Source organism: Cyprinus carpio, chromosome A18 (assembly GCF_018340385.1).
Source record: "Cyprinus carpio isolate SPL01 chromosome A18, ASM1834038v1, whole genome shotgun sequence".
Lineage (NCBI taxonomy): Eukaryota > Metazoa > Chordata > Actinopteri > Cypriniformes > Cyprinidae > Cyprinus > Cyprinus carpio.
In genome coordinates this window covers 18,758,099-18,779,484 of record NC_056589.1, presented here as the reverse complement: position 1 = coordinate 18,779,484, position 21,386 = coordinate 18,758,099, and the positions used below count along the sequence as shown (strand labels likewise).

The window sequence follows — 21,386 nt, the reverse complement described above, 5'->3', positions numbered from 1 at the left end:
ACAGGTTAAAAGAAGTTTGGGAGTACATATCTGGACAAAAAAAATGAATAAATTTAAAAGAATACTTTATAAAGGTGAATTATGATTGTGATTATATTTTTTTTCCCGAAAAGAATGCAAAATTAACTTTATAGACACTTTTTATTTCTAATTTAGATTCTTTAGATTCTTAAGATTCTTTTAGAATCTTAATTTACTAGCCTATTTATTTTAAATTATTATTAATTCATATTATAGTTTTTATGCATTTGAGTTCGAATAGTTACTTTTTATAGCCAAGAAATAGTTAAGTGTATTTATTCCTACAATATGTTGTAAATATGTAATGTTAAAATTAAGTATAATTTTGCGTCATTTATTAGTTATTGTGTCATTTTAAACAAATTACTGCCGGATTTTATAATTTTACACGAGGACACAATTATTTAACCTTTCCCTTTCCAAGAAGTTTTACAGTTTCGGTACCGTTCTGATCGAGGGACTTTTATATTGTACAAATCTGTTTCGCTGACTGTTTGGCATGTAACGTAGCTTGCTTCATGTATTTGAAGGCTTCAAATATGAAGCAAGCTACGATTCTTTCGCACGTTCTCAGTGTTAAAAGGGGAAAACTAAACTTACACATGACTGCCTACACTCTTCTATAAAAGCTTTTGTGTTTAATTTGGTTCATGAATTTAAACCAGCCCCCAATGGATGAAATATATTAATGAATACTTCTCATTGGTTTTTACATTGTAGATAATGTACTAATGTAATGTGGGGCACAAAATAGGGCCTGAAAAAAAGAGTTCAGAATACTGATTGTCAACAAGCAGGAGGCCAAACTGTTTTTTATATCAGCTGTTTTATTTCGTATACAATTTTAAAATAATATTTTATGGTAGATAACAGTTCTAGGTCAAACTACTACTTCATAGACATGCTGCGGTTTCACACACACACACACACACACACACGCACACACACACAAAACACTAATTATCTGATTCATCCACTGGATGGAGCTGTTCTTTAATAAATGACAGACTCCGAATAACATTTTGTTACTGCGTTTTGGTGGTGTACACAGGTGTGCTGTTGATAGCGTTAGGCATTAATTAAGAGAAGAAAGACTTCATTAAGCAGGCTACAAAACACATACACACTACTGGTCGCTCAGTGAGCATTTATACTCCCATAGAAATAAAGACTTGGTGTAATAGTGATGTTTCAAAATATCATGAGTATTTATATGAAACTTACCACTGAGACTAACCATCATATTTGTCAAATGACCCAAAGCTGAACTATTGTTTTTTGACTTTGTGATATTACTGCTCCAAAAAAGAAATCACTTCACAATTGCTCCATTGTGTCAGATGATGATTTAATGCGTTATAACTTCTAATGCTCAACAGGAAATGCCAGTGCATTTGTGTCCCTGCAGTGGTAAAAGGCTGAATGAGAGCCATCCATTACATCCAAAAGGGCACCAACTATCCAAATAAAAGAATCAGACAGGCACAGTGAGAAAGTGTTGACATACAGTCTGATAGTAGCTGGGGCAAAAGAGGAGTGATCAAGAATGAGGTAGAAAAATGATAAACGTCTTGCGGATCTGTGACTGGAAACCTTACGATGACATTGCTTGGATATTTGAACAGCTAAAGTGGTTGTTTTTTTATCCGAGCTTTCACTGATTGTCACATAACACAAAGGAGGCTTTAAAAAGAACCTCCTGTGGTACATTATAAAAATAGACACCCTTTTTACACAATATCACACAATCAAGAGTGCTATACTTCTGAAAGCAAGGCTGTGATTTGTCAGCTCCATGCAGCAGGTAAAAGGAAGAAAACTTCATGATCTATGAAATATGAATATCGAGTGACTTACATTTTAGAAACATGAAAATAGATCCAAACATAAAAGCAAAAGTTCCAAATAAAAAAGCAACGAAATAACGAATCAGTTGAATGAATGATTCAATCATTCATTTCTAAAGACGAGGGCTGCATCTGAATTTGCATTTGTCCCTGCTAGTAGGCTGAAACAGTATGTGAATACAGCAATATGTCAAAATTCACATTATTCATAAAAAAGGAGGCAAAAAGTACCAGGATGTCCTACTAAATTAACAATTCAGTGGTTCATTTGTCACCTATTGGTGTAACAGTGTAACCTGCTGAAAGAGTCACTAAAAAGCTCCACCACTGGCTGATTTTGGACTGTTATCTCTTGGCCAATAAGATTTGGGGACTGTTTTATAACATGCTGTATTTGACAGATAACATTATAAGCGACAATATAATGGTGGGTTACTTACTATAAAACATCAAACCCGTATTTCACGTGATGCAATGTGGCAATAAATGATGGATAAAGGCTGTGTTGCGCTGCGTCCAAGTAAACAGTGACTGACTTCTTCAATGTTAAATTGACTTTGTCACATTATAATCTATGTTTGTTTGTTATATTCATAACAATATGCAAAGCAAATCAACAATATCAGGATGATTGATTGCTTGGCCTTCAAGGCTGTCTCTCTCCATCCCTCTCTCACTCTTAATTCATTCTCATTCTCTAGTTCCTTCTCTCAGTTTCTCTCCTGGTCTCCCACCCCACACACTATCTGCCCAAAAAGGTCAATATCATCTGTTAAATCCAAATATACTGACTGCTGTGCATTATTTATCAGTATGAAGATAGAAACAGCTCTATTAAAAGCAGCACTGACTCTTCCTCTTTCTCAATTATTCTCGTGATAATCAGTCTTACCCTGTGGGTCTGTCAGGGCCAGAGTGTCAGAACAGGCAATATGGGCACTACATTTGGCAGACATCTGAGTGCAAAGTCCAGTTTGAGTTTGTCCAAGAACATTGATCATTCCTTGGATCTTTGATTGTGGACACCCTTGATTCTTTAATTCCCTTTGCTCATTACGCATTGAGGTTAAATTGAACATGTCCAAATATTTGGAGGGTTGTGATTGAACATCTTGACCAGACCCATGATTAAGTCTTCTATTACAACCTGTTTGAAATCTTAAACTTTAGCACAAAGGAACCATGCACTGTTTTTGCTACATAATCTATTGTTAGAAAGATATAAAATTCGAAACACATTTTCTTGCAGACGTGCTATTTTGGATTCACACTCATATTTCTCAACATCTAAGGTGGCCCTGGTGGCTCCCCAGATAAGGGAGTCAAACAGAAAGATGGTGGAGATTTTTATAAGAAAAGATTCTTTGGGAAGGAAACCTCGTGCCCTGGTTTTGCTTTCAGGAACTAATGGGATACAGAGCAGTGCAAGATTCAAAAACTACAAAGTAAAATCTAATTTCAGAATTTGGTGCTGAAAACCATGACACATTCAATGACCTCTGAGTTTAGAGAACATTCTTTATAGTCAGAATTATGAAACTGTGGGCAGCTGACAAGCTTGAAGAGTGAAACTGTGGTTTATTCCTACAAGATTGTGTTTCATTGAAACTATTATGTCAAGGCCTTGACTAATAAATGTGAGCATGACAGGATTCTTGCAGTCTTCATGATGTAAAAATTCAGACATAAAAATGGAATGCATCTGACAACTTTAATAACTGTATAATTTATATAGGAATTTAAAAGGAGTTTTATTTATTAATTGCAATGTCTGTCTTCATTATCCAGTCTCAAAATTCCAGAGATCTGACTCAGTTTTTATTACAAGTGCAGAGAATCTTATTTGAGACATTCTTCTCATACCAACCACATACTATTTCCGGGCTTATTAAAGGTGAATGGATGCCTCAAAGGACAGGCTATTAAACATGAGGAATCTGTCTTCCACATTGACTATAACCATTCAAAAGCTAACATCCAACATTCTGGGTCTATTTTTAGAATATAATTATTTTCAGCTGAGCTCTCATTTCTGTGGATTAATGTAGTGGAGAGCGGGGCTAGTTGTCACAAGGGGAATGACAATGGCTTTATCTTAGTAGCTAGGTTTTGAGTAAGAAGTCCAGGGACATAAATATGTTTTCTCTATTAGGATATTTTTGTTGTTGTTGTTGTTGAATTCTGCCTTCTAAAACTAAAATTTTAATGTAAAGAACATAACTATATCAATATTTGTTGTCAAATTTTAATTGGATCAAATTGAATTAAAATAATAAATATTTATATAATTCATTAATTTCAACAGCTAAAGTTTTATGTTTCTGTAAAAAAAAAAAAAAAAAAAAAAATATTGGATTGTTTTGACTCAGTGATAGCTTTGTGGATGCTAAAAATTGTGTCTAATGACAATATAGGAAAAAATATAAAGGTAAAAAGTAGGTTAATACCGGTGGGATCAAATGTGTGCACAAAACAGGTAATTATTTATCAATGCCAGTGATAACTACCATGTGTAAAATGTGTAGGAATTACACTTCAGTGTGTGGGGATTGTCTCAATGTTCTCCCCCTAACCAATATCCATTTAACCCACCCATCCTGTAGTGCCAATAGATTATTCATTACTCCTTTCCTGAGTGCAAAGCAATTGCAAGCCCACCACTGCCTCCTGTGATTTCCACAGGGACTCTTTCAGGGACCATTCTTATCTCAGCAGGGAATTCAAATATGGCAGCAGTGAAAAATGAATAACAGCTTTGTAAGAGCACAAACACACACACACACACACACACACACACACACACACACACACACACAATGGGTAACCCCTGTCCTCCTGAAATGAGAGCTCTGCTGTATAATCTGTTGAAGTGTTGCATTTTATGAGACCCATAAAAGCAAAAACTATACATTTGATATGATACTGAATACTGATATGCACTATGCATATATGTATTGGATTTGTAATAGTGGTGATTTCTTTTTGATATGTGAGATATCCAGGAAAGATGATAACCAAAACATTTAGCACTTTCTAGAAAAATTGCTATACATATCATTTTAAAGAATACTGCCAGTTTATAACCTAACCCAAATTAAAAAGCAATATATCTGCAGTATGCATGTACACATGGGCTCTTTTGGTACACAGGGATACATATGCAATACAATACATAGATAAAATACAAAATTATTTTGGGACTCTTCTGTGATAATGTTAAAAATGTTCAATTATTAAAACATACCTGTACCTTTAATAAGGTGGAAGGAAATACAAACTAAAAGAAGTAGACTTTCATCTGGCCATTAGAATGTGCCTGTAGGGAGATACAGAGCCATAAGTATTGATTGTAGGATATAGTGGCACCCTGGAAGTCGATCACTGTAAAGTGAAACCAGTCTTTACTAGCAACTCATGAAATAATCCTTTAAGGATGATGCACAGACGGTGAAAAGATACATGAATGTAGGTCTGATAATGATGTAGCAAAAATAGAAAAAAAGAAAGATGCAACAGTTTGCATTGTAATTACCAATTTAGATACTTTAAAAAATACTTTTAAAATAAGTTACCAGTATTATTATAAGTAATTATAAGTATAAGGAAGGAACAGTTTGCTTTGCATATACCAGTTTAGATACTTGTAAATTAAGATACTTGTAAATTAAGTGCAGAATTTTTAATGTGCAAGTTTTCACATATTAGTATTTTCTGCCGATTTATTTACAAGTTTCAATCATATATCTATCCATTCACCCTCTTTCCATATAAATTCCTTCTTCGTCTCTGTAAACTATTTCCTTTTCCATCAGTCCCCTCGCCCATGTTGTCTCACATTTCATTGTGTCTACCTCAAGACATCAGACTGACCCTCGATTCATTTTTGATGAATCTATCATAGACAGAGAGAAAGGGAGAGAGAAAGGGGACAAACAAAAATGAAGGAATGTGTGAGAGAGAGAGAGAGAGAGAGAGAGAGGAGCTTATGTACATTTTATCTCTTTAGCAATCTGCGTGAAGAGAAAGAAAATTCCAGAAAGTAAACTAGTTTTGGACCCTTGGGCAGAGTTTTAATAAGGGAGCATGTGCTAGTTTTACTTGGAGCTGGAATGGGCAATATCAGGATTCCTGAGTGATAAATTACCTTTTGTCTTCCTGAATTTAATGAGTGAACATGCAGAAGGATTTTAACAGCTATTATCTATCATGGTACATTTGTTGCTGGCTGAGGGAAAGCTGCTGATGTAACAATATATTGAGAGAGACTGAAAGAATTCATGATTTTACACATCACTGTAGACATAGATGTGCTGTGCTGCCTTTGTATTCACAAAACAATTTGAGACCACATGATTTAAAAGAACCGTCCATCATACAGTATACTGCATGTGACAACAAAGTCTATGCTACATTTTTGACACAATATCCCCAGTTACTTTGTCTATTTTTTCTCCGTCAAACGAAAATAGTTCCAAACATAATAAGAGATGTAGGATAACCATTGTTCTCCTCCATACCTGGGAAACACAGGTTTTCATATTCTGGGATTCCTGAATATGATGACTGATGAATGATGGGAAATACTTAGCATCAAATAGTCAAACCACTCTGAAGTGTTATTAGAGCTTTGTTTTTAATTTACTCATCCTCAGGGCATCCAAGAAGCACTTTCTTTTTAGCTTTTTTGACTCTCAAGGTGGTGGCACCCGTTGGCTTGCATTTCTGAATCACCATGGACCATGGGTTCAGCTGAAATTCCTTTTTAGTGTTCTACTGATGAAAGAAAGTCAGCTAGCTCGGATGGTCTGAGGCGGGTGAGTAAAATAACAGCAAATTCTGCTCGAACTTTGCCAATTATTAGACTTGGGACAGGGCGTGCATGCTCTCAAGTGGTTTTAGGCCCGGTCACTTGTTTTTTTCTGAATAAACCATTGTTTTTGAATGAATCTGCTGAGTAAATGATTCAAATGGCTTATTCATAAAGTCAGCAACTTGCAATGATGCAATCTTCAGAAAGAGTTACTAGAAAATCTAATGCGGGATGTGAAAACTGTATAAACTGACAATATCAGATAATAAAGAAAAATAAAAAAAAAACATAAAAATAAGGATGGAGTAGTTGGAGTCAGAGCATGATCTAAGTGAACTTTACGCCTCTATTCCCTGCACTCTTCTTTAGAGGATTCATAAAATATCACCTGGCCCTCCCTAAAGTGGTAATGTGTCAGATCAGAACAGTTGCCAAGAGGGGTTGAGAGAGGAAGGAGAGGGGGTGAAGTGAAGGGCGGGATGTGATCAAACAACTCATCCTCCCCCGATCAATCAGGAAGGGTCTGATTAATGCAAGCAGTTTTATAGTTTGGCATGAGTCTTAGGTGTGTGTGTGTGTGTGTGTGTGTGTGTGTGTGTGTGTGTGTGTGTGTGTGTGTGTGTGTGTGTTAGTTTGTGTCTGTGAACTTTGTGCAACATCTGCACAGAGGGCAAGTGGCCGAGCAGATCAGATCTCTCACCTAAATCAAGCACAAACTGTCTTCTGCACCATGAGTTGATTAATGAACAGGACATCAACACTGAGATGTGGATACTGTGGTTTCCAGTGACAAAATCTTCCTGAAGGACAGATATAGTTGAATTCATTAAAATTAATCATATTATTTTTGAGGTTCATTAGTTAGTTTTGCCCCTTTTTTTTTTTTTTTTTTTTTTTGGAAAATCAGGCTTAAACGGATAGTTCACCCAAAAATAAAAACTCTGTCATCTGTTACTCACCCTCATGTCTTTGGTTCCATTGTATAGACAAAAAATACATAGAAGTCAATGGGAACCAAAATTGTTTGGTTGCAAGCATTCTTCAAAATATCTTCTTTTGTGTTCCACAGAAGAAAGAACTGCATACAGGTTTGGAACATCAGGAGGGTCAGTAAACAATTTTCATTTTCGGATCGAATATACTTTTAAGATGGATTTTCCAGCAGGGGACCTTTAAAACATCATGTTAATTTCATTAGAGAGATTTAGTAACTTTTTTTTATGAATCACAGTGTCACAGAATTTTCATGTATGTTAACTATGCTGCAAAAGACAGAGTATTAACGTGTATCTAAGGGAAGAAGAAAAATAGCAAGCATCATTGCAATTAAAACGCCCACGTAAACATAACAGATTATGAGCAATAAAACCATGGTGCATCCCCATAACTCTTTAAACTGTTACTGGATTATTTACCATATATCATCAGAGTACCAGAGAACATCAAGTATTCTAGCTGCCCTACTACAACATGAGCCAAAGAGTTGTACTTTGCCAGTAAAATCAACTACACTGATTTTTCAAAATTTGTTCATGTTTTCTGTACAGTACAAACATACAGAATTCATGATTTCAAGAGAAATGTTACATAGTAATTGTAGCAGGTGTTGATTATAAATTGTGTTTTTTGTGAATTCACTCAAAATCCTTAGGTTTTACTATTGGTAATAAATATATATATGTGAGAAAAAAAAAATTCTGCGCGCATCGCATTGTGACGTCACTGGCGCACTCTTGCTTCAGTCCGCGGAAGGTCTGAGCAGAGCGAGCAGGAGCAGGCAAGGTTGTACCACGAATAATAGACTGCATGTATTCTACTGATGCAGAGCACTCAATATAAAAGACAACTGAACCAGCAGACTGACTCCAGTATTTATTGCACACCACACATCACAAGGCAGAGGGGTAGTCGAGCCGTGAGAGCTAAGCCAGGCTACATTGGTGCCGTGACCCGGATGGGAGTGAGGTTTAGGGGGGTGAGTGTAACGGAGGCCAGCAAGTAGGTGCTGTGCAGGTAAACCTCACTCCCCTGATCTCAAGAGACGCACTAGCGACTGATGTCCACCTCCCATGCCAGAGACCTGGGTTTGAGTCCCACTCGGGGCGAGGACGAGGTGTGGCGGTGAGGACCCGAGGGAGAGGGGTCACATAATGCCCACAAAAAATGGTTGTTCTCATACCAGCATTGAGTGGTGATATATATGTTCTGTGCAGGTTTCAGCCGCCTTGTTAACTGAAGGTGTGTCTGTGTCTGGCATCTCTGGCACATGGAATATTAATATCTGAAAGAGGTAGAGGAATTAAAAAAATGCCATCCAAAGTGAGAACAAGAGATTTATACACATTCTGCAAGCTGTAAAAACAGTTACATTTTTAAATAGCATAAAGCAGGGGAAAATCCCAGTTACTTTCAACAAGTTTACCAGCCAGCACTTTTTATTTATGTAATAGCAATATTTTATTTATATCATGTATAGAATATACTGGTATGTATAGCAAATAATTGTGCAGACAGACAGAAAACAAGAACCATTTAAAATATTCTTTCAGACACCTTTAACAATGTGAGATAATTTTTAGAAGACCATTGGTCTTCAATATTTTTTTTTTTTTTTTTTTTGTAGACATTTCAACTTCAAATGGGTGAGCAATTAGTGATATATATAATATCAAAATAAAAAGAGAAAACAATTATTTTTCATGCGATTCATAAAATGCATCTATCAAGCAAATTATAACTGCCTCCATATATTATTAAAGAATATAAATAAAGGAGATATTAATATGCTCTATGTAGCAAGGAGTGATGTAGGCTACACTTAAAATTTGTACATATTAGCCCTTACTTTGTTATTTAGACATATTTTCATTAGATTGTACTACATCACTGGCTATGACAATAGTAGAACTTAATTTGGAAATGAAGAAAAGCATATGTTGATAGTCAATCTACCACACAAAAGCAAAAAAAAAAAAAAAAAGAGACATAAGTGGCAACCCTCCCCTATTAATGTGTCGTTGTTGTTTTTTTCTGAGTAAATAAATGGCTTTTGCCCTCCTTAATAAGTTCACTGCATTGGCAAACATGATTGATTGGCAATTAAGCCTAAAAATTAAACATAAATCACACTGACTGAGGAATCCCCTGAGTGGAGCGTAGCAGAGCAAAGCGTTGAGTGGAAGTAATGAAAGCTGATCCGGGAAAAAAACTACTTTGCTTTACACACAAAGTCATGTATCCATAGGAATACATTGTATGCTCATATTTATGGTCATAATCATTCACAATTTGATCTTATTGATGCTAATGAGTTCACCTCCATTGATTTGCCTCATCTGTTCATTATGCACTAAATGATAATGTGTTTCATATAGTATACTTATTCACATAAAGATCTTCTTTACAGCATATCGGTCATTTTTACATTACTGTACCATCATGATTTTTTTAAGCTAATCCGTCATTTCTTGTGTTTTTACAAATACACATATTTGAAAAAATAAAAATGTAGCTATGAGGTATGAATAATGTAAGACTATACAATATATACACAGTACTCTGACCGACATCAAATGAAGAGAAGTTCCATACTGATTCAAACTAGTACTTGAAGCATAATGTTGTGCTGTTCGTTAAACTAAATCAATAAACCCGTCATTAATAAACTTGGTTTAGACTGTCACCCAAGGGCATTCAGACTATAGACTGCAAAGTCTGACAAGCCGTGTTGCTTAGATTTACTTTTATTTGGTGTAATCCTTTAACTTAATCCTCTCAGGATCCTAAAAAAGAAGATTACACTACAGAGTGAAATAATAACATTTTTGAGAGCTCTTTACATTGCTTTGATACTCTTAGCTCACCAATGTGATAATCTATTGCAGTAGACCTTCATTTAATTTCCTCATAGATAAAGGTGTAATGTTTGGAATTGTCTTTTGCCATCTTTGATTCGTCCTCCTCAGGCCTGGAGTCGTTTGAGGTGCATTTTGGTCCTCCTATGAATGAAATTTGTGCCTTGATTGTGCTTAAAATGAGTTTGCTATTTTAAGAAGATTTTAAATAAACAAAAAAATCAAGCGTTTAGACCTTAAAACATGTGTTTGTTGAAAACAAGTGTCCTTTGTGTGGAACCTGCATTCTTTTTGTTCTGAAAAAATTAGATTTGAAGCATAAAATTAATCTATTTCTACTACATGAAAATGTTAGAACCAAACCAGTCAGTATTGTTGTCTATGTGCTGAATATTTGAACTCTGAGGTGAGTCTTGAAATGCGATTATATCCATAGGAACAGTAGTAGTACAGGCAAACAGAAGGTCAGAAAGGTCAGGCTTGTATGGCTAGCGCGTCCCTTTAACGACTCCTGATTGGTCTCATCGGGGCTTTGGGAATCAGAGGCAGCTGCTGATTGGCTACGACTGGAGCACATCTCATACAGGTTTCCGGAAAACTGCATCTTTTTGGACTCTTGTCTCAGAGACTCCCACACCACCGCAGCCTCCTCAGGGCAGCCGGCCATGGCCAAATTTGCACAGTCATGAAAATCATCCCAGGATCTGCAACAGACACAAGCTAAAGGTTAAATGTTCTGGATAATTAATACCTAATCTACAAGCTAATGAGTGAGAATCTGATAAAAATACATCTGAAACCTGAAACATCTCTCATGTAGCCATTGTTTAAAATGAAGGACAAGGTAGCACTACAGATATACAGATATTTGGATATTATATTTAGATGCGTCATTCATTATAACAAGTATTAAGCACTATATTTGTTTTATATTTTGAAAACTTTCCAGCCAAAATAACGTTTTGGGTTGATCTACATTTTGAAATGACCATACTTCAAGATTATAAATATTCCTAAATATTAAACTATGTTTATTTATAGTGAGAAAGGATTCTAGGATTTGTGGAAGCTTTTGTGATTTTTAAAGCATAAATGAAAAAAAGAAAGAAAAAACTTGATGCAGAGATACAGAACAATAATTCTGTATAATTTTTTCCTGCCATTTTTTTATATTTCTTTGACAATAGCATTCTGTAATAATAATAATAATAATAATAATAAAAATTATAGTGGTGGAAATTTGAAACCTTTTTTTTTTTTTTTTAGCATTTTTTTAGCATTTTGTGTACCCAAAAAATACACAACTAAAAATATTTTCACACTTTTTTTTTTCATAATAAGTTACAATTACAGCATGTTCTAAGATCAATAAAAATATACATATTTTCCTTTGTTTTCTTCACACATCTCATCTCATCACTATTATCTTGCTTTTCTCTGGCCTGTTGTCTCCTTGGTAACCAAGTACACTAATTTCTGATAAAACATCATGGCAAAATTATTGATAGAGATGGAAATCACTAATAACAACTGATGGACAGTAAATCATTATCACCTAAATAAATGTTAAAATTGTTAATGATTATTTTCCTCTTTGTTAAATTATCATCGTGGTAACACTTTATTTTAAGGACTAATTCTCACTACTAACAAGCTGCTTAATAGCATACATATTACTAGCATATTGGTTGTTTATTAGTAATTATAAACCACATATCAATGCCTTATTCTGCATGGCCATATTTTAGATCCCTTAATCCTACCCCCTGCCTAAACATAACAACTACCTTAACTTAACTATTAATAAGCAAATTTGGAGTTTAGTGAGGGGAAAATTCTTAATTAATAGTGAATATGTGTTTTTCCTATTCTAAAGTGTTACCATCATAGTTTTTAAATTGTAATTTTTTGTAATATTAGTTTTTTCTTTATGATGGATTTTCATGTTTTAACACTGAACGTCTGAGTAAAATAATCTACACACAAAAAGTAGCAGAAGGAAATGATGCAGGCAAAAAGTTAAAGTTCCCAAGAGTTTCACAAGTTTCATTTTGACATTCGTATAAAAAAAAAAGAAAAGAAAAAAAATCTGTTTTGATAAAACCTCAGGGACATAAAAGTTCCCACTGAAGAAACACCCTTTTAAGTTAAAACCCCAGTTCTTAAATAGACTGAAGCGCAGCAAGACTGTTACCTATTAAACAGTGATGTATTGTGTGCAGTGGAAGTCTGTCCTTCAACGCCACAAATGTCCTCCATCACCAATTCTTTCCTTAAATGTTCCTCTCAGATCTCTCAGTCTTGGCCTAAGCCTGACACTTTGCGATCTGGTGGGAGAATGTTGCTGTTCCCCTGACAGATGTTCAGATACATATCCCGAAAACCTGTGTGTGAACGTGTGCAAGATTGTGCATACCTGTGTTTATGCATATGTGCACGCGAACAGTGAGCTCAGTGGCAGTTTTAATTGGTACCTGGAGGAATAACACTTAAATAGCTGTGTTAAAGAAAGCACCGTCTTCATTGCCTGCATGTGTATGCCTTGAATGCTAAACGCAGGACTATATAAGGCTGTTGCATGGATCATGATTCATTCAGTAAGTGGTGTAAACGGGCGATGTGTAACGGACTGAGTCTGACTGGAGGATATACAGGAGGCTGTTCTTTAACAACATCATGCTGCTACACAATGAATACTTAAAGAGCTCCTGCAGCTACAGGGTGTGACATAATATAAAGTCATATCATAGATCCGTGATCTATGATGGGGCAGATGGGAAAAGACAGACAGGGAAATAGAGAGAGAGATCTAGTCTTCAATTAGAATATCCAGAACTTGGGAGGAACGGAAAGATGAGTGAGCTGAGGAAGAAATGGAGAAAAGAGTAGAAGGGAGCAACAGAAAATGAGATGAAAGGCAATGTAGGGAGATAGAGAATGAATGAGGTGTCATATCAGTGAACTGTGATACTCTATATCACATTCTCTCTGTGACAACAAAATGAATGGCGTATTCATTCAGTCGCTGTGTTGTGAGCGAGGCATTTAATGTGACTATACAGAGAAGTAAATATGTTGGTGGGTTATTCCTGTTATGCAGGACCCTTTGACCTTTGTAACATATAAAAATATGAATATGCTGATGTTTTATTTGGACAATATTAGTATAAAAACATATGCCAGACTTTCAGAAATATACTCTGGTAAAGCTTTAACTCTGACTAATGTGAAAATAAAATTTAAATATCAATATTTACACAATGGAAACAAAATGAAGAGGATGGAACCTAGGATGGAAAACAGGAAAATCAAAGTTGGCACACCACAGCTCCCAAAGTAGAAAAATATTTAATTATGTTCTCACCTAGGATGGAAATAAAAAGCTAAAATAAAAAGCCCTTGAGAGTTAGTTATAATTCATGATGATTTCTGCAATTTTGTCGTTTTGTCAAATAAACCACAAAACTTCACAGTTCGTCAAATCCATTGTTAAAGCATGTAATGTTTTACCACTAAAAATGATTAAAAATTAACTCCTATGATCACTATTGTGAAATTTTGATAAAAGAAAATTTTTTTCCGTTTTTTTTTTAGACTAATATTATAGGCATTATATTAAGATGTATGATGGAGATGTGGAAATCTGGTAAAACAAAACCCAGGTAAAAATGAATCTGACTCTGTTCTTTTTATTAGTGTATTCATGTGGATATATACTACCTTTCAAAATTTTGGGGTTGGTAATACGTTTTTTTTTTTTTTTAAATGTTTTTTAAATGAGCATCTTATGCTCAACAAGGGTGTGTTTTTTTTTTTATTAATAATGTAGTAAAAGTGTTATTTTATTTTACGAGTTTTAAAAAATATTAAAAAATTGAAAATAATTTTCTATTTGGATATTTTTTAAGTGTAAATGTAAAATTTCAAATGTATTTCTGTGATGGCAAAGCTGAATTTTCAGCATCCATTATTGTGTAACAATATTAAAGTATTAATATGCAGTGCATCCTTGCTGAATAAAAGCATTCATTTCATTAAAAATATAATTTTGAATGGTAGTGTATATGAACAGTATATACAGTGATGCTTGTCTTTGTGTTGTTCCAGGTATTTTCCTTACTTGCAAATAGAGTCGATCTCCTCGTCTTTTTGGGAGCTGACAGACAGACTGTCTCCTAGGGCAAGCAGACACTGGGCAAACCCTTTATAGATGGAGCTGCACTTCTTTGTGGCTGCAGCAGAACATGGACTGGGGACAAGCACTAGAACAAATACAGACAAACAATTAACAAAATTAATTTAAACCTAAAAATAAATTCAGTAATTGTAACTTGAGATGTAAGATTAAAGGGATACTTCACCCAAAAAGGAAAATTCTGTCATCATTTACTCACCCTTATTTTGTTCCAAACCTGTATGAATTTATTTCTTGTTTTGAACACAAAAGAAGATATTCTGAAGAATTTTGGTAGCCAAACAGTTGATGGTAGCCACTGACTTCAGTACATTTCTCCATACTTTGGAAGTCAGTGGGTACCGTCAACTGTTTGGTCACGAACATTCTTCATAATATCTTCTTTTGTGTGTTACTTGAGGGTGAGTAAATGACAGAATTTTAAATGACAGAATTTGTTTGGCTAAAATATCCCTTTAAATAAGTATTTTTCCTTTATATTTATATATATATATATATATATAGTTTGTCAAGCTTTCAAACCTGTTATGGTTAATTTTTTTCAAAAGCTCAAATACAAATTGGATTTTTATAAATAAATAAAAATACACTCATTCCCCAAAACATAGCCAAGGTTATAAACATGGTTTTCACTACATCCTTTACAGACCTGACAAAAAACACTCACAGCAATACACAAAAGCCTTCAATGCCACCACTGCTGGATTTGTGGGATTCTTGGTTATTTATAAATTGTTTATAAAGAGTATAGTTCTACATTTCATTGTTAGAACAGAACACAGGGTAATACATCTCTAACCTTGAGGATACGAGAGAAAAATTCAATAGAAATGCTCTGAGCTGCCATGTGTTAGAAGCTCCAGATGCTTGCTTATCTACCCTTTTCTTTTTACCAAAGTTTAACAGGGAATGTTTGGCTAACATTCAGACAAGGTTCTCTCAAACTAATGAAAAAACATTTTTCCTGTAATGTTCATAGAACGTCTGTTCGAAAAGTTATCAGGCCTTTAAAATTGTTCTCAAAACATTAGCACAAAAACATTATGTATACAGCATTCATAAAACGTATTTATTTCTGAAACCTTTTAGTTAGACATTTGTGTAACATTTTTTAAATATTACTACTTGTTATGTTCCCATAATTAAGTAAGGTTCCAAAAATCTCTAATGTAACTTGATGGCAACATTAGCAAAATGTTTTAAGAACATATTTTTGTTGGATGGGTTTTTGCATGTGCCAGCGTTCTCCCAACCTCCATTGCTCCTAGTTGTCTTTCAGTCTTTATAACCTATACCTATTGACAATAAAACCACAGATGGAAGTAACGCTCAACCTAAGTGAGATATGCAGGAGGATCTTAATTGGGTCAGACAGCAAATCACCAGCACTCTCCTAATTCCCTTGAGGAAATGAATGATTAATATTTGATAGGATAGAGTTTTCTCTCTCTCTACCTCCCATCCACATACCCCCGCTAACTTTATTCCCACACTGCTGCAAACCTATTGATTTTCAGCAATGTTTTTGCAGTGAGGTCTAAGGATTATTGGTTTCACTCATCCCCATCAACATTTAATGAAGATCTGGAGAAGGAGAGAAAACCAAGGCATACATTAAAGGAGGAGAAGACAAAGAACTCTTTCACAATCACTGAAGCATTGCACGTAAATGGTAATGACTGAAGAAATCAGAAAGACTGAAGTCCTTTGATGACGCCAAGGGGAAATTTAGACAACCATCACTCAATACGACACTCTATAGAACTGCCAATACTAAAATTATAAGGGATAATGTAAAGCAAGCTGGCCACTACTGCAAAATTAAAAATAAATAAATAAATAAATAAAATAAAAGTTTATCTTGCTTACATGGTTATTCACCAAATAAATATGCGGACATGATGTATTGATTTGAATTTAAATTATTTAATATGTTTATTTCTGTATATTACCAAAAGATTCCTTAAAAAAAAGAAAAAGAATAAAAAATCGGCCTAGCAAAAAAATTAACATTGCAACAATATTTCAGTAATATACTAAAGTTGAGTTTAATGAGTATAGTGACGAAAAATTTGACCACTGAATAATGCGATTGACCAATCAGAATTAAGTATTCCAGAGAGCCACATACAGTACACACACAAGTTTTATGTTAATATTATTATGGACATTAGCTAACATGAACTAACTATGACCAGTTGTATTTTTATTAACTCAGATTAGCAAAGATTAAAAAATACTGTAACAAATGTATTGCTATTTGTTAGGTAATACTACTAATGAACTAACCTGAACTAAAGTGTTACAGAAGAACCATTCCAGAAACATTAACATGCAGTACAGACCACACCACATACAAACAACAAAACTGAGCAGCCTGGGAGGAAAATTAAATGATCTAAGAATAGGATATATCCAAAAAGTCTCATCAGATCAAAACGGAGACAAGAACTTACTGTGTCCAATTACATATCTCTGAATTTGTATCTCTAGCCGATGCTCAAGTGGGTTGAAGAGTAGTCTGTACCACTGCCTGCATTAGTAATGTTATTACTGATGTTGTGTAATCCAAGCTCTGATATATCTGAGTGCTGTCCTCCCACACACAGCGTGATCTGGCCTGGCCTGTTCAGCTCAGCGAGCCGTTATAACAGACACAGGGCTTATTTGAACCACAACATAAATTTTTAATCTGTGGTGCCAGAGATCCAACGGGGAGTCCATAGGGTTCTTAAATAAATAAATTATATAAAACAGGGCACTTGCATGAGAGGGGACTGTAGAGAGTGAATGAGAAAGAAAAGAGAATCTGGGAAAGATGAAAAAAAGGGATAAAAAATAGGCAGCATTTGTGTATCAATTTCAAATTAAATATGCTAGTATTAATCATATAAAATAATAAAATATATTTATATAAAAAATATATTTATATACATTCAATTTTATATAGTTAATTAAATTCATATCAAATTTATACTCCAGAATAAATGAATAATATTAATTGTATAGTAAGTTTTAGGTCTCTTTAAAGCTTTAAAATTAATATAACATACTCCAAGAGAAAATATGATATTATATAACACTGCTACTTAAATGTGTAATAAAGTTCATGCAACATAAATAGTTCACTCTAGTTGAAGAAATCACCAAGGATTACAGTACAGGTACTCAGACCATTACACAATGCATAATCAAGCAGCGTAACGTCATCCCTTTAAGGAGCATGTTATGAAACCTTGAAACAAAAACGTCTAATAAATAATGTGGAGCGTTAAGAGCACTTAGAGCAAAACAGCTGCATAATTTCCTGTCACTAGCGTGACTCAGACACGAGTTAGAAAAATAGTACTTACTATCTATATATTTTTCTTTCTTTTTATCTGTCTATTTTTATTTCTTTCTATCTATGTATCTATCTATAGCGTGACTCAGACACGTGTTTGTATATTTGTCTATCTTTATATGTATCTATTTTTCATCTAATTGGTGTTGTTTTATTGATTTCTTATTTTTTTTTATTTATTGGTGATTAAAGATGGTGATTTCAGATGACCTGTGGAGTATAAAATGGGCAAGCGATGATGGAGTTTTCGGCCACATATGTGCCCATCTTCGATTCATGAGGCTGAATATGCAAGCTTTAGCCAGACCAATGCTGAGCAAGCAGATTTGCTGCTGAGGTTTGCTACATGTGCCTCTCGCAGACATCCCACTGGGAGCACATCAAAATAAATGAAAACTATTTTGATTTGTCGGTTCATGAAGATTTGCATTCACAAACACAGTAGTGCATGTAAATAAGGTTCATTGGTATAAGCAGACATACAGGCAGGTTGCCAAAGAATTTTGGCCAATTTCTGCTCTTTATGCTCATAGTCAAACTGTTCAAGAAGGAAGAAGGAAGTAAAGAGGGTGCATATGGAATTTCCGGATGTTCAAATCCTTGTGGAAAACTAATGTCCCATTATTGATACTTCTAATTAAGAATTTAATATTTTATTATTATTTTAAGTAATTCTCTTTTCCTTTTTTGTGGGAGCAAATATATACATATTTTTTATCTTTGCCATAATAAAATTAAATAAAGACAGTTGTTGAACCCAGACACAGTGCAATATTGAGGGATCAGGACAAAGCTCTGGAAGACAGGTAACACTGATACTTTGTGTGATGTAAGAGACTGCATTGGGCAGAACTCATTAAGACTTTACCACAATGCCTGCTGGGACCACAGCTCAATCAAAAGCACAGAACAGCTCTAGACAGACACTTCATTATATACAGCATATGGGTGGTTATATATTTAAGGGTAATGTCTTTATTTATGGGTATATACAATACAAGTGCATTGACTGAATCATCTACGTTATTCAAAATATTAAAGCATTTATTTAAAAAGTGAAACACATGGTTTAACAAAAAGGTCTTTAAAAGTCTTAAAGGGATAGTTCACCCAAAAATCAAAATTATGTCATTAATGACTCACCCTCATGTCGTTCCAAACCCGTGAGACCTCTTTTTTGAAGCATCGAAAATACATTTTGGTCCAAAAATATCAAAAACTACGACTTTATTCAGCATTGACTTCTCTCCCGGATCTGTTAGGAGCGCGTTCACAGCACATCCGGTTCGCGAACGAATCACTCGATGTAACCGGATCTTCTTGAACCAGTTTCACCAAATCGAACTGAATCGTTTGAAACGGTTCGCGTCAACAATAAGCATTAATCCACAAATGACTTAAGCTGTTAACTTTTTTAACATGGCTGACACTCCCTCTGAGTTCAAATAAATCAATATCCCTGAGTAATTCATTTAATTCATACTGTTTGAGTAAATGCGAATGCAAAATAAAGATTCCAAAAGGGGGTTTTCGAAAGTGATGTCATAGAAGAACTATTTTTGGTACTTCAAAGAACCTTTCAGTGAATGTTTTTTTAAAACAAACATTTTTTTTTCTTAGTGTAAGGAATCTAAAGACTTTTTTTGTACTATACAGAACCTTTTGTGCAATGGAATGGAAAGTTTAAAATTGCTCTCTCTCTCTCTCTCTCTCTCTCTCTCTCTCTCTCTCCTCTCTCTCTCTCTCTCTATATAGAATATATATATATATATATATATATATATATTATATATAATTATATATATATACTCTCTCTCTCTCTCTCTCTCTCTATATATATATATATATATATATATATCTTTTTAACTCAATGAATGTTCTAAGAAATATTTTTGAAAGTTTGTTTTTATAACCTTAATTTGTCATCTTGGATATTGTATGATGTGTTTATCATTTATAAATGGATAATTGTTGTTTTGCAACCATAGTAATAAACCAAATCTTTACCATTTAGTGCAAATTTAAAAGATGCACCTAATAAAACTAAAGATAAATCTCCTGTATGGTGTAAATTTAATTCACTGTCATCTAACCAAGTTTCAGTGGGACACATTAGGCACATGCTGATTGCACAACTCTGCAGAATGAAATAACTGTTACTTTGTTTAAAATTAGAAGCAGTGGGGGCATTGCTGCAAAGTTTCATTGCTGCACTATGGCAACTTTTTCTATGGTAACTGTGGCCCTCTCTTGCGTAGCATCGTTAGGGGTGACAAGCTAATAAGCCTAGCAGTGACAGCATAGCGTGCGAAAGGCGAGGAGAGCCTCTATTCCCTGAGCTAACTCTGAAACAGGGCTTCCAGTGAAGCCGCCTGCAATAGCACAAACAAATTCTGATAATTAGCTCATGCCAGCAAAGTCCCCTTTCCAAGTGATTGGTTAACCTCTCCGGTTTTCCATTCACACCTTCACTCCCAGAACACTGAATGAAGCGAGGCTGCGGGGGATGAGAAGAAGTGCATTCGCCAGCTGTTAATTTCTTTCATAAAACTGGGAGGAAAGTAACTGGATGTGATACAGAGATATGCACTGTAAATTGGAAAGGAACATTTTGCTATTGAATCTGAATTCAAATCATAAAAACTGAGAGGCAATGCGAGTACAAACTTAATCTTCTTTAATAAGGATGAAAAATCAAGTTTGACGCACTATGAGGTGGTTTTCATAGCCCAGGTAGTCCTCCAGGTGAAGAGGACTAATTGGAACAAATTGGAGCTCAAAAAGAGGTGGGAGATGGGTTTCTGCTTGTTAGTAAAAACCTTTTCTCCTTTTTGTGTTCAGTAGCAGTGAGTTATATCCACCACAACACCAAAGCTCACTTCATTTCACACTTTATGTGGCATAAGAGACAAACCAGCAGCACAACCTTAAAGAAACAAAACTTGTCCTTGCTAGCTGGATATTTCAAAAGCAAGTGGTGGAAAGATGCATCTTAAAAGGAATCTTTTTATTTTGCTCTAACGAATGTTTTTCTCATGCACATGCCCTCAAATACTCAGAGAGATGTAACACATATAAACATGTGCAATTCCCAGAAGTATTTACAAAATTTTGTAGACCCTATGGGATTGTGGTTTCATTTAGAGATGGGAGAGAGCTGGGGAGGGACGAGTGAAACGAAGGCAGGCAACGTCTTTCTCAACGCTTATGTTCTCAACACTGGCTTTGATCATGAGGAGGTGATGCAACGACCACAATAACAAATTCACACACACATGCGGTCATGTGTCACTTTAAAAAGGTGGAAGGTGGAGTA

General features: G+C 34.8%; 1 protein-coding gene across 2 annotated transcripts in view; it reads right to left on the bottom strand.

The window, feature by feature from the left end:
* Positions 1-9,095: 9,095 nt before the first annotated feature.
* The window catches only part of LOC109065766 (neuritin-like protein), a 28,409-nt gene continuing 16,118 nt past the window's right edge, over positions 9,096-21,386 (bottom strand). The window contains exons 1-3 of one of the 2 annotated variants that reach the window (XM_019082773.2): positions 17,184-17,407; positions 14,653-14,794; positions 9,096-11,236 (exon numbers count right to left, since the gene is read on the bottom strand). In XM_019082773.2, coding sequence (XP_018938318.1) covers positions 10,957-11,236; positions 14,653-14,794; position 17,184 — 423 coding nt within the window. In that variant the 5' untranslated portion in view covers positions 17,185-17,407 and the 3' untranslated portion in view covers positions 9,096-10,956. Of the gene's footprint in view, positions 11,237-14,652; positions 14,795-17,183; positions 17,408-21,386 lie in introns of those variants that run through there. The other variant, XM_042775241.1, reaches the window with a different exon arrangement.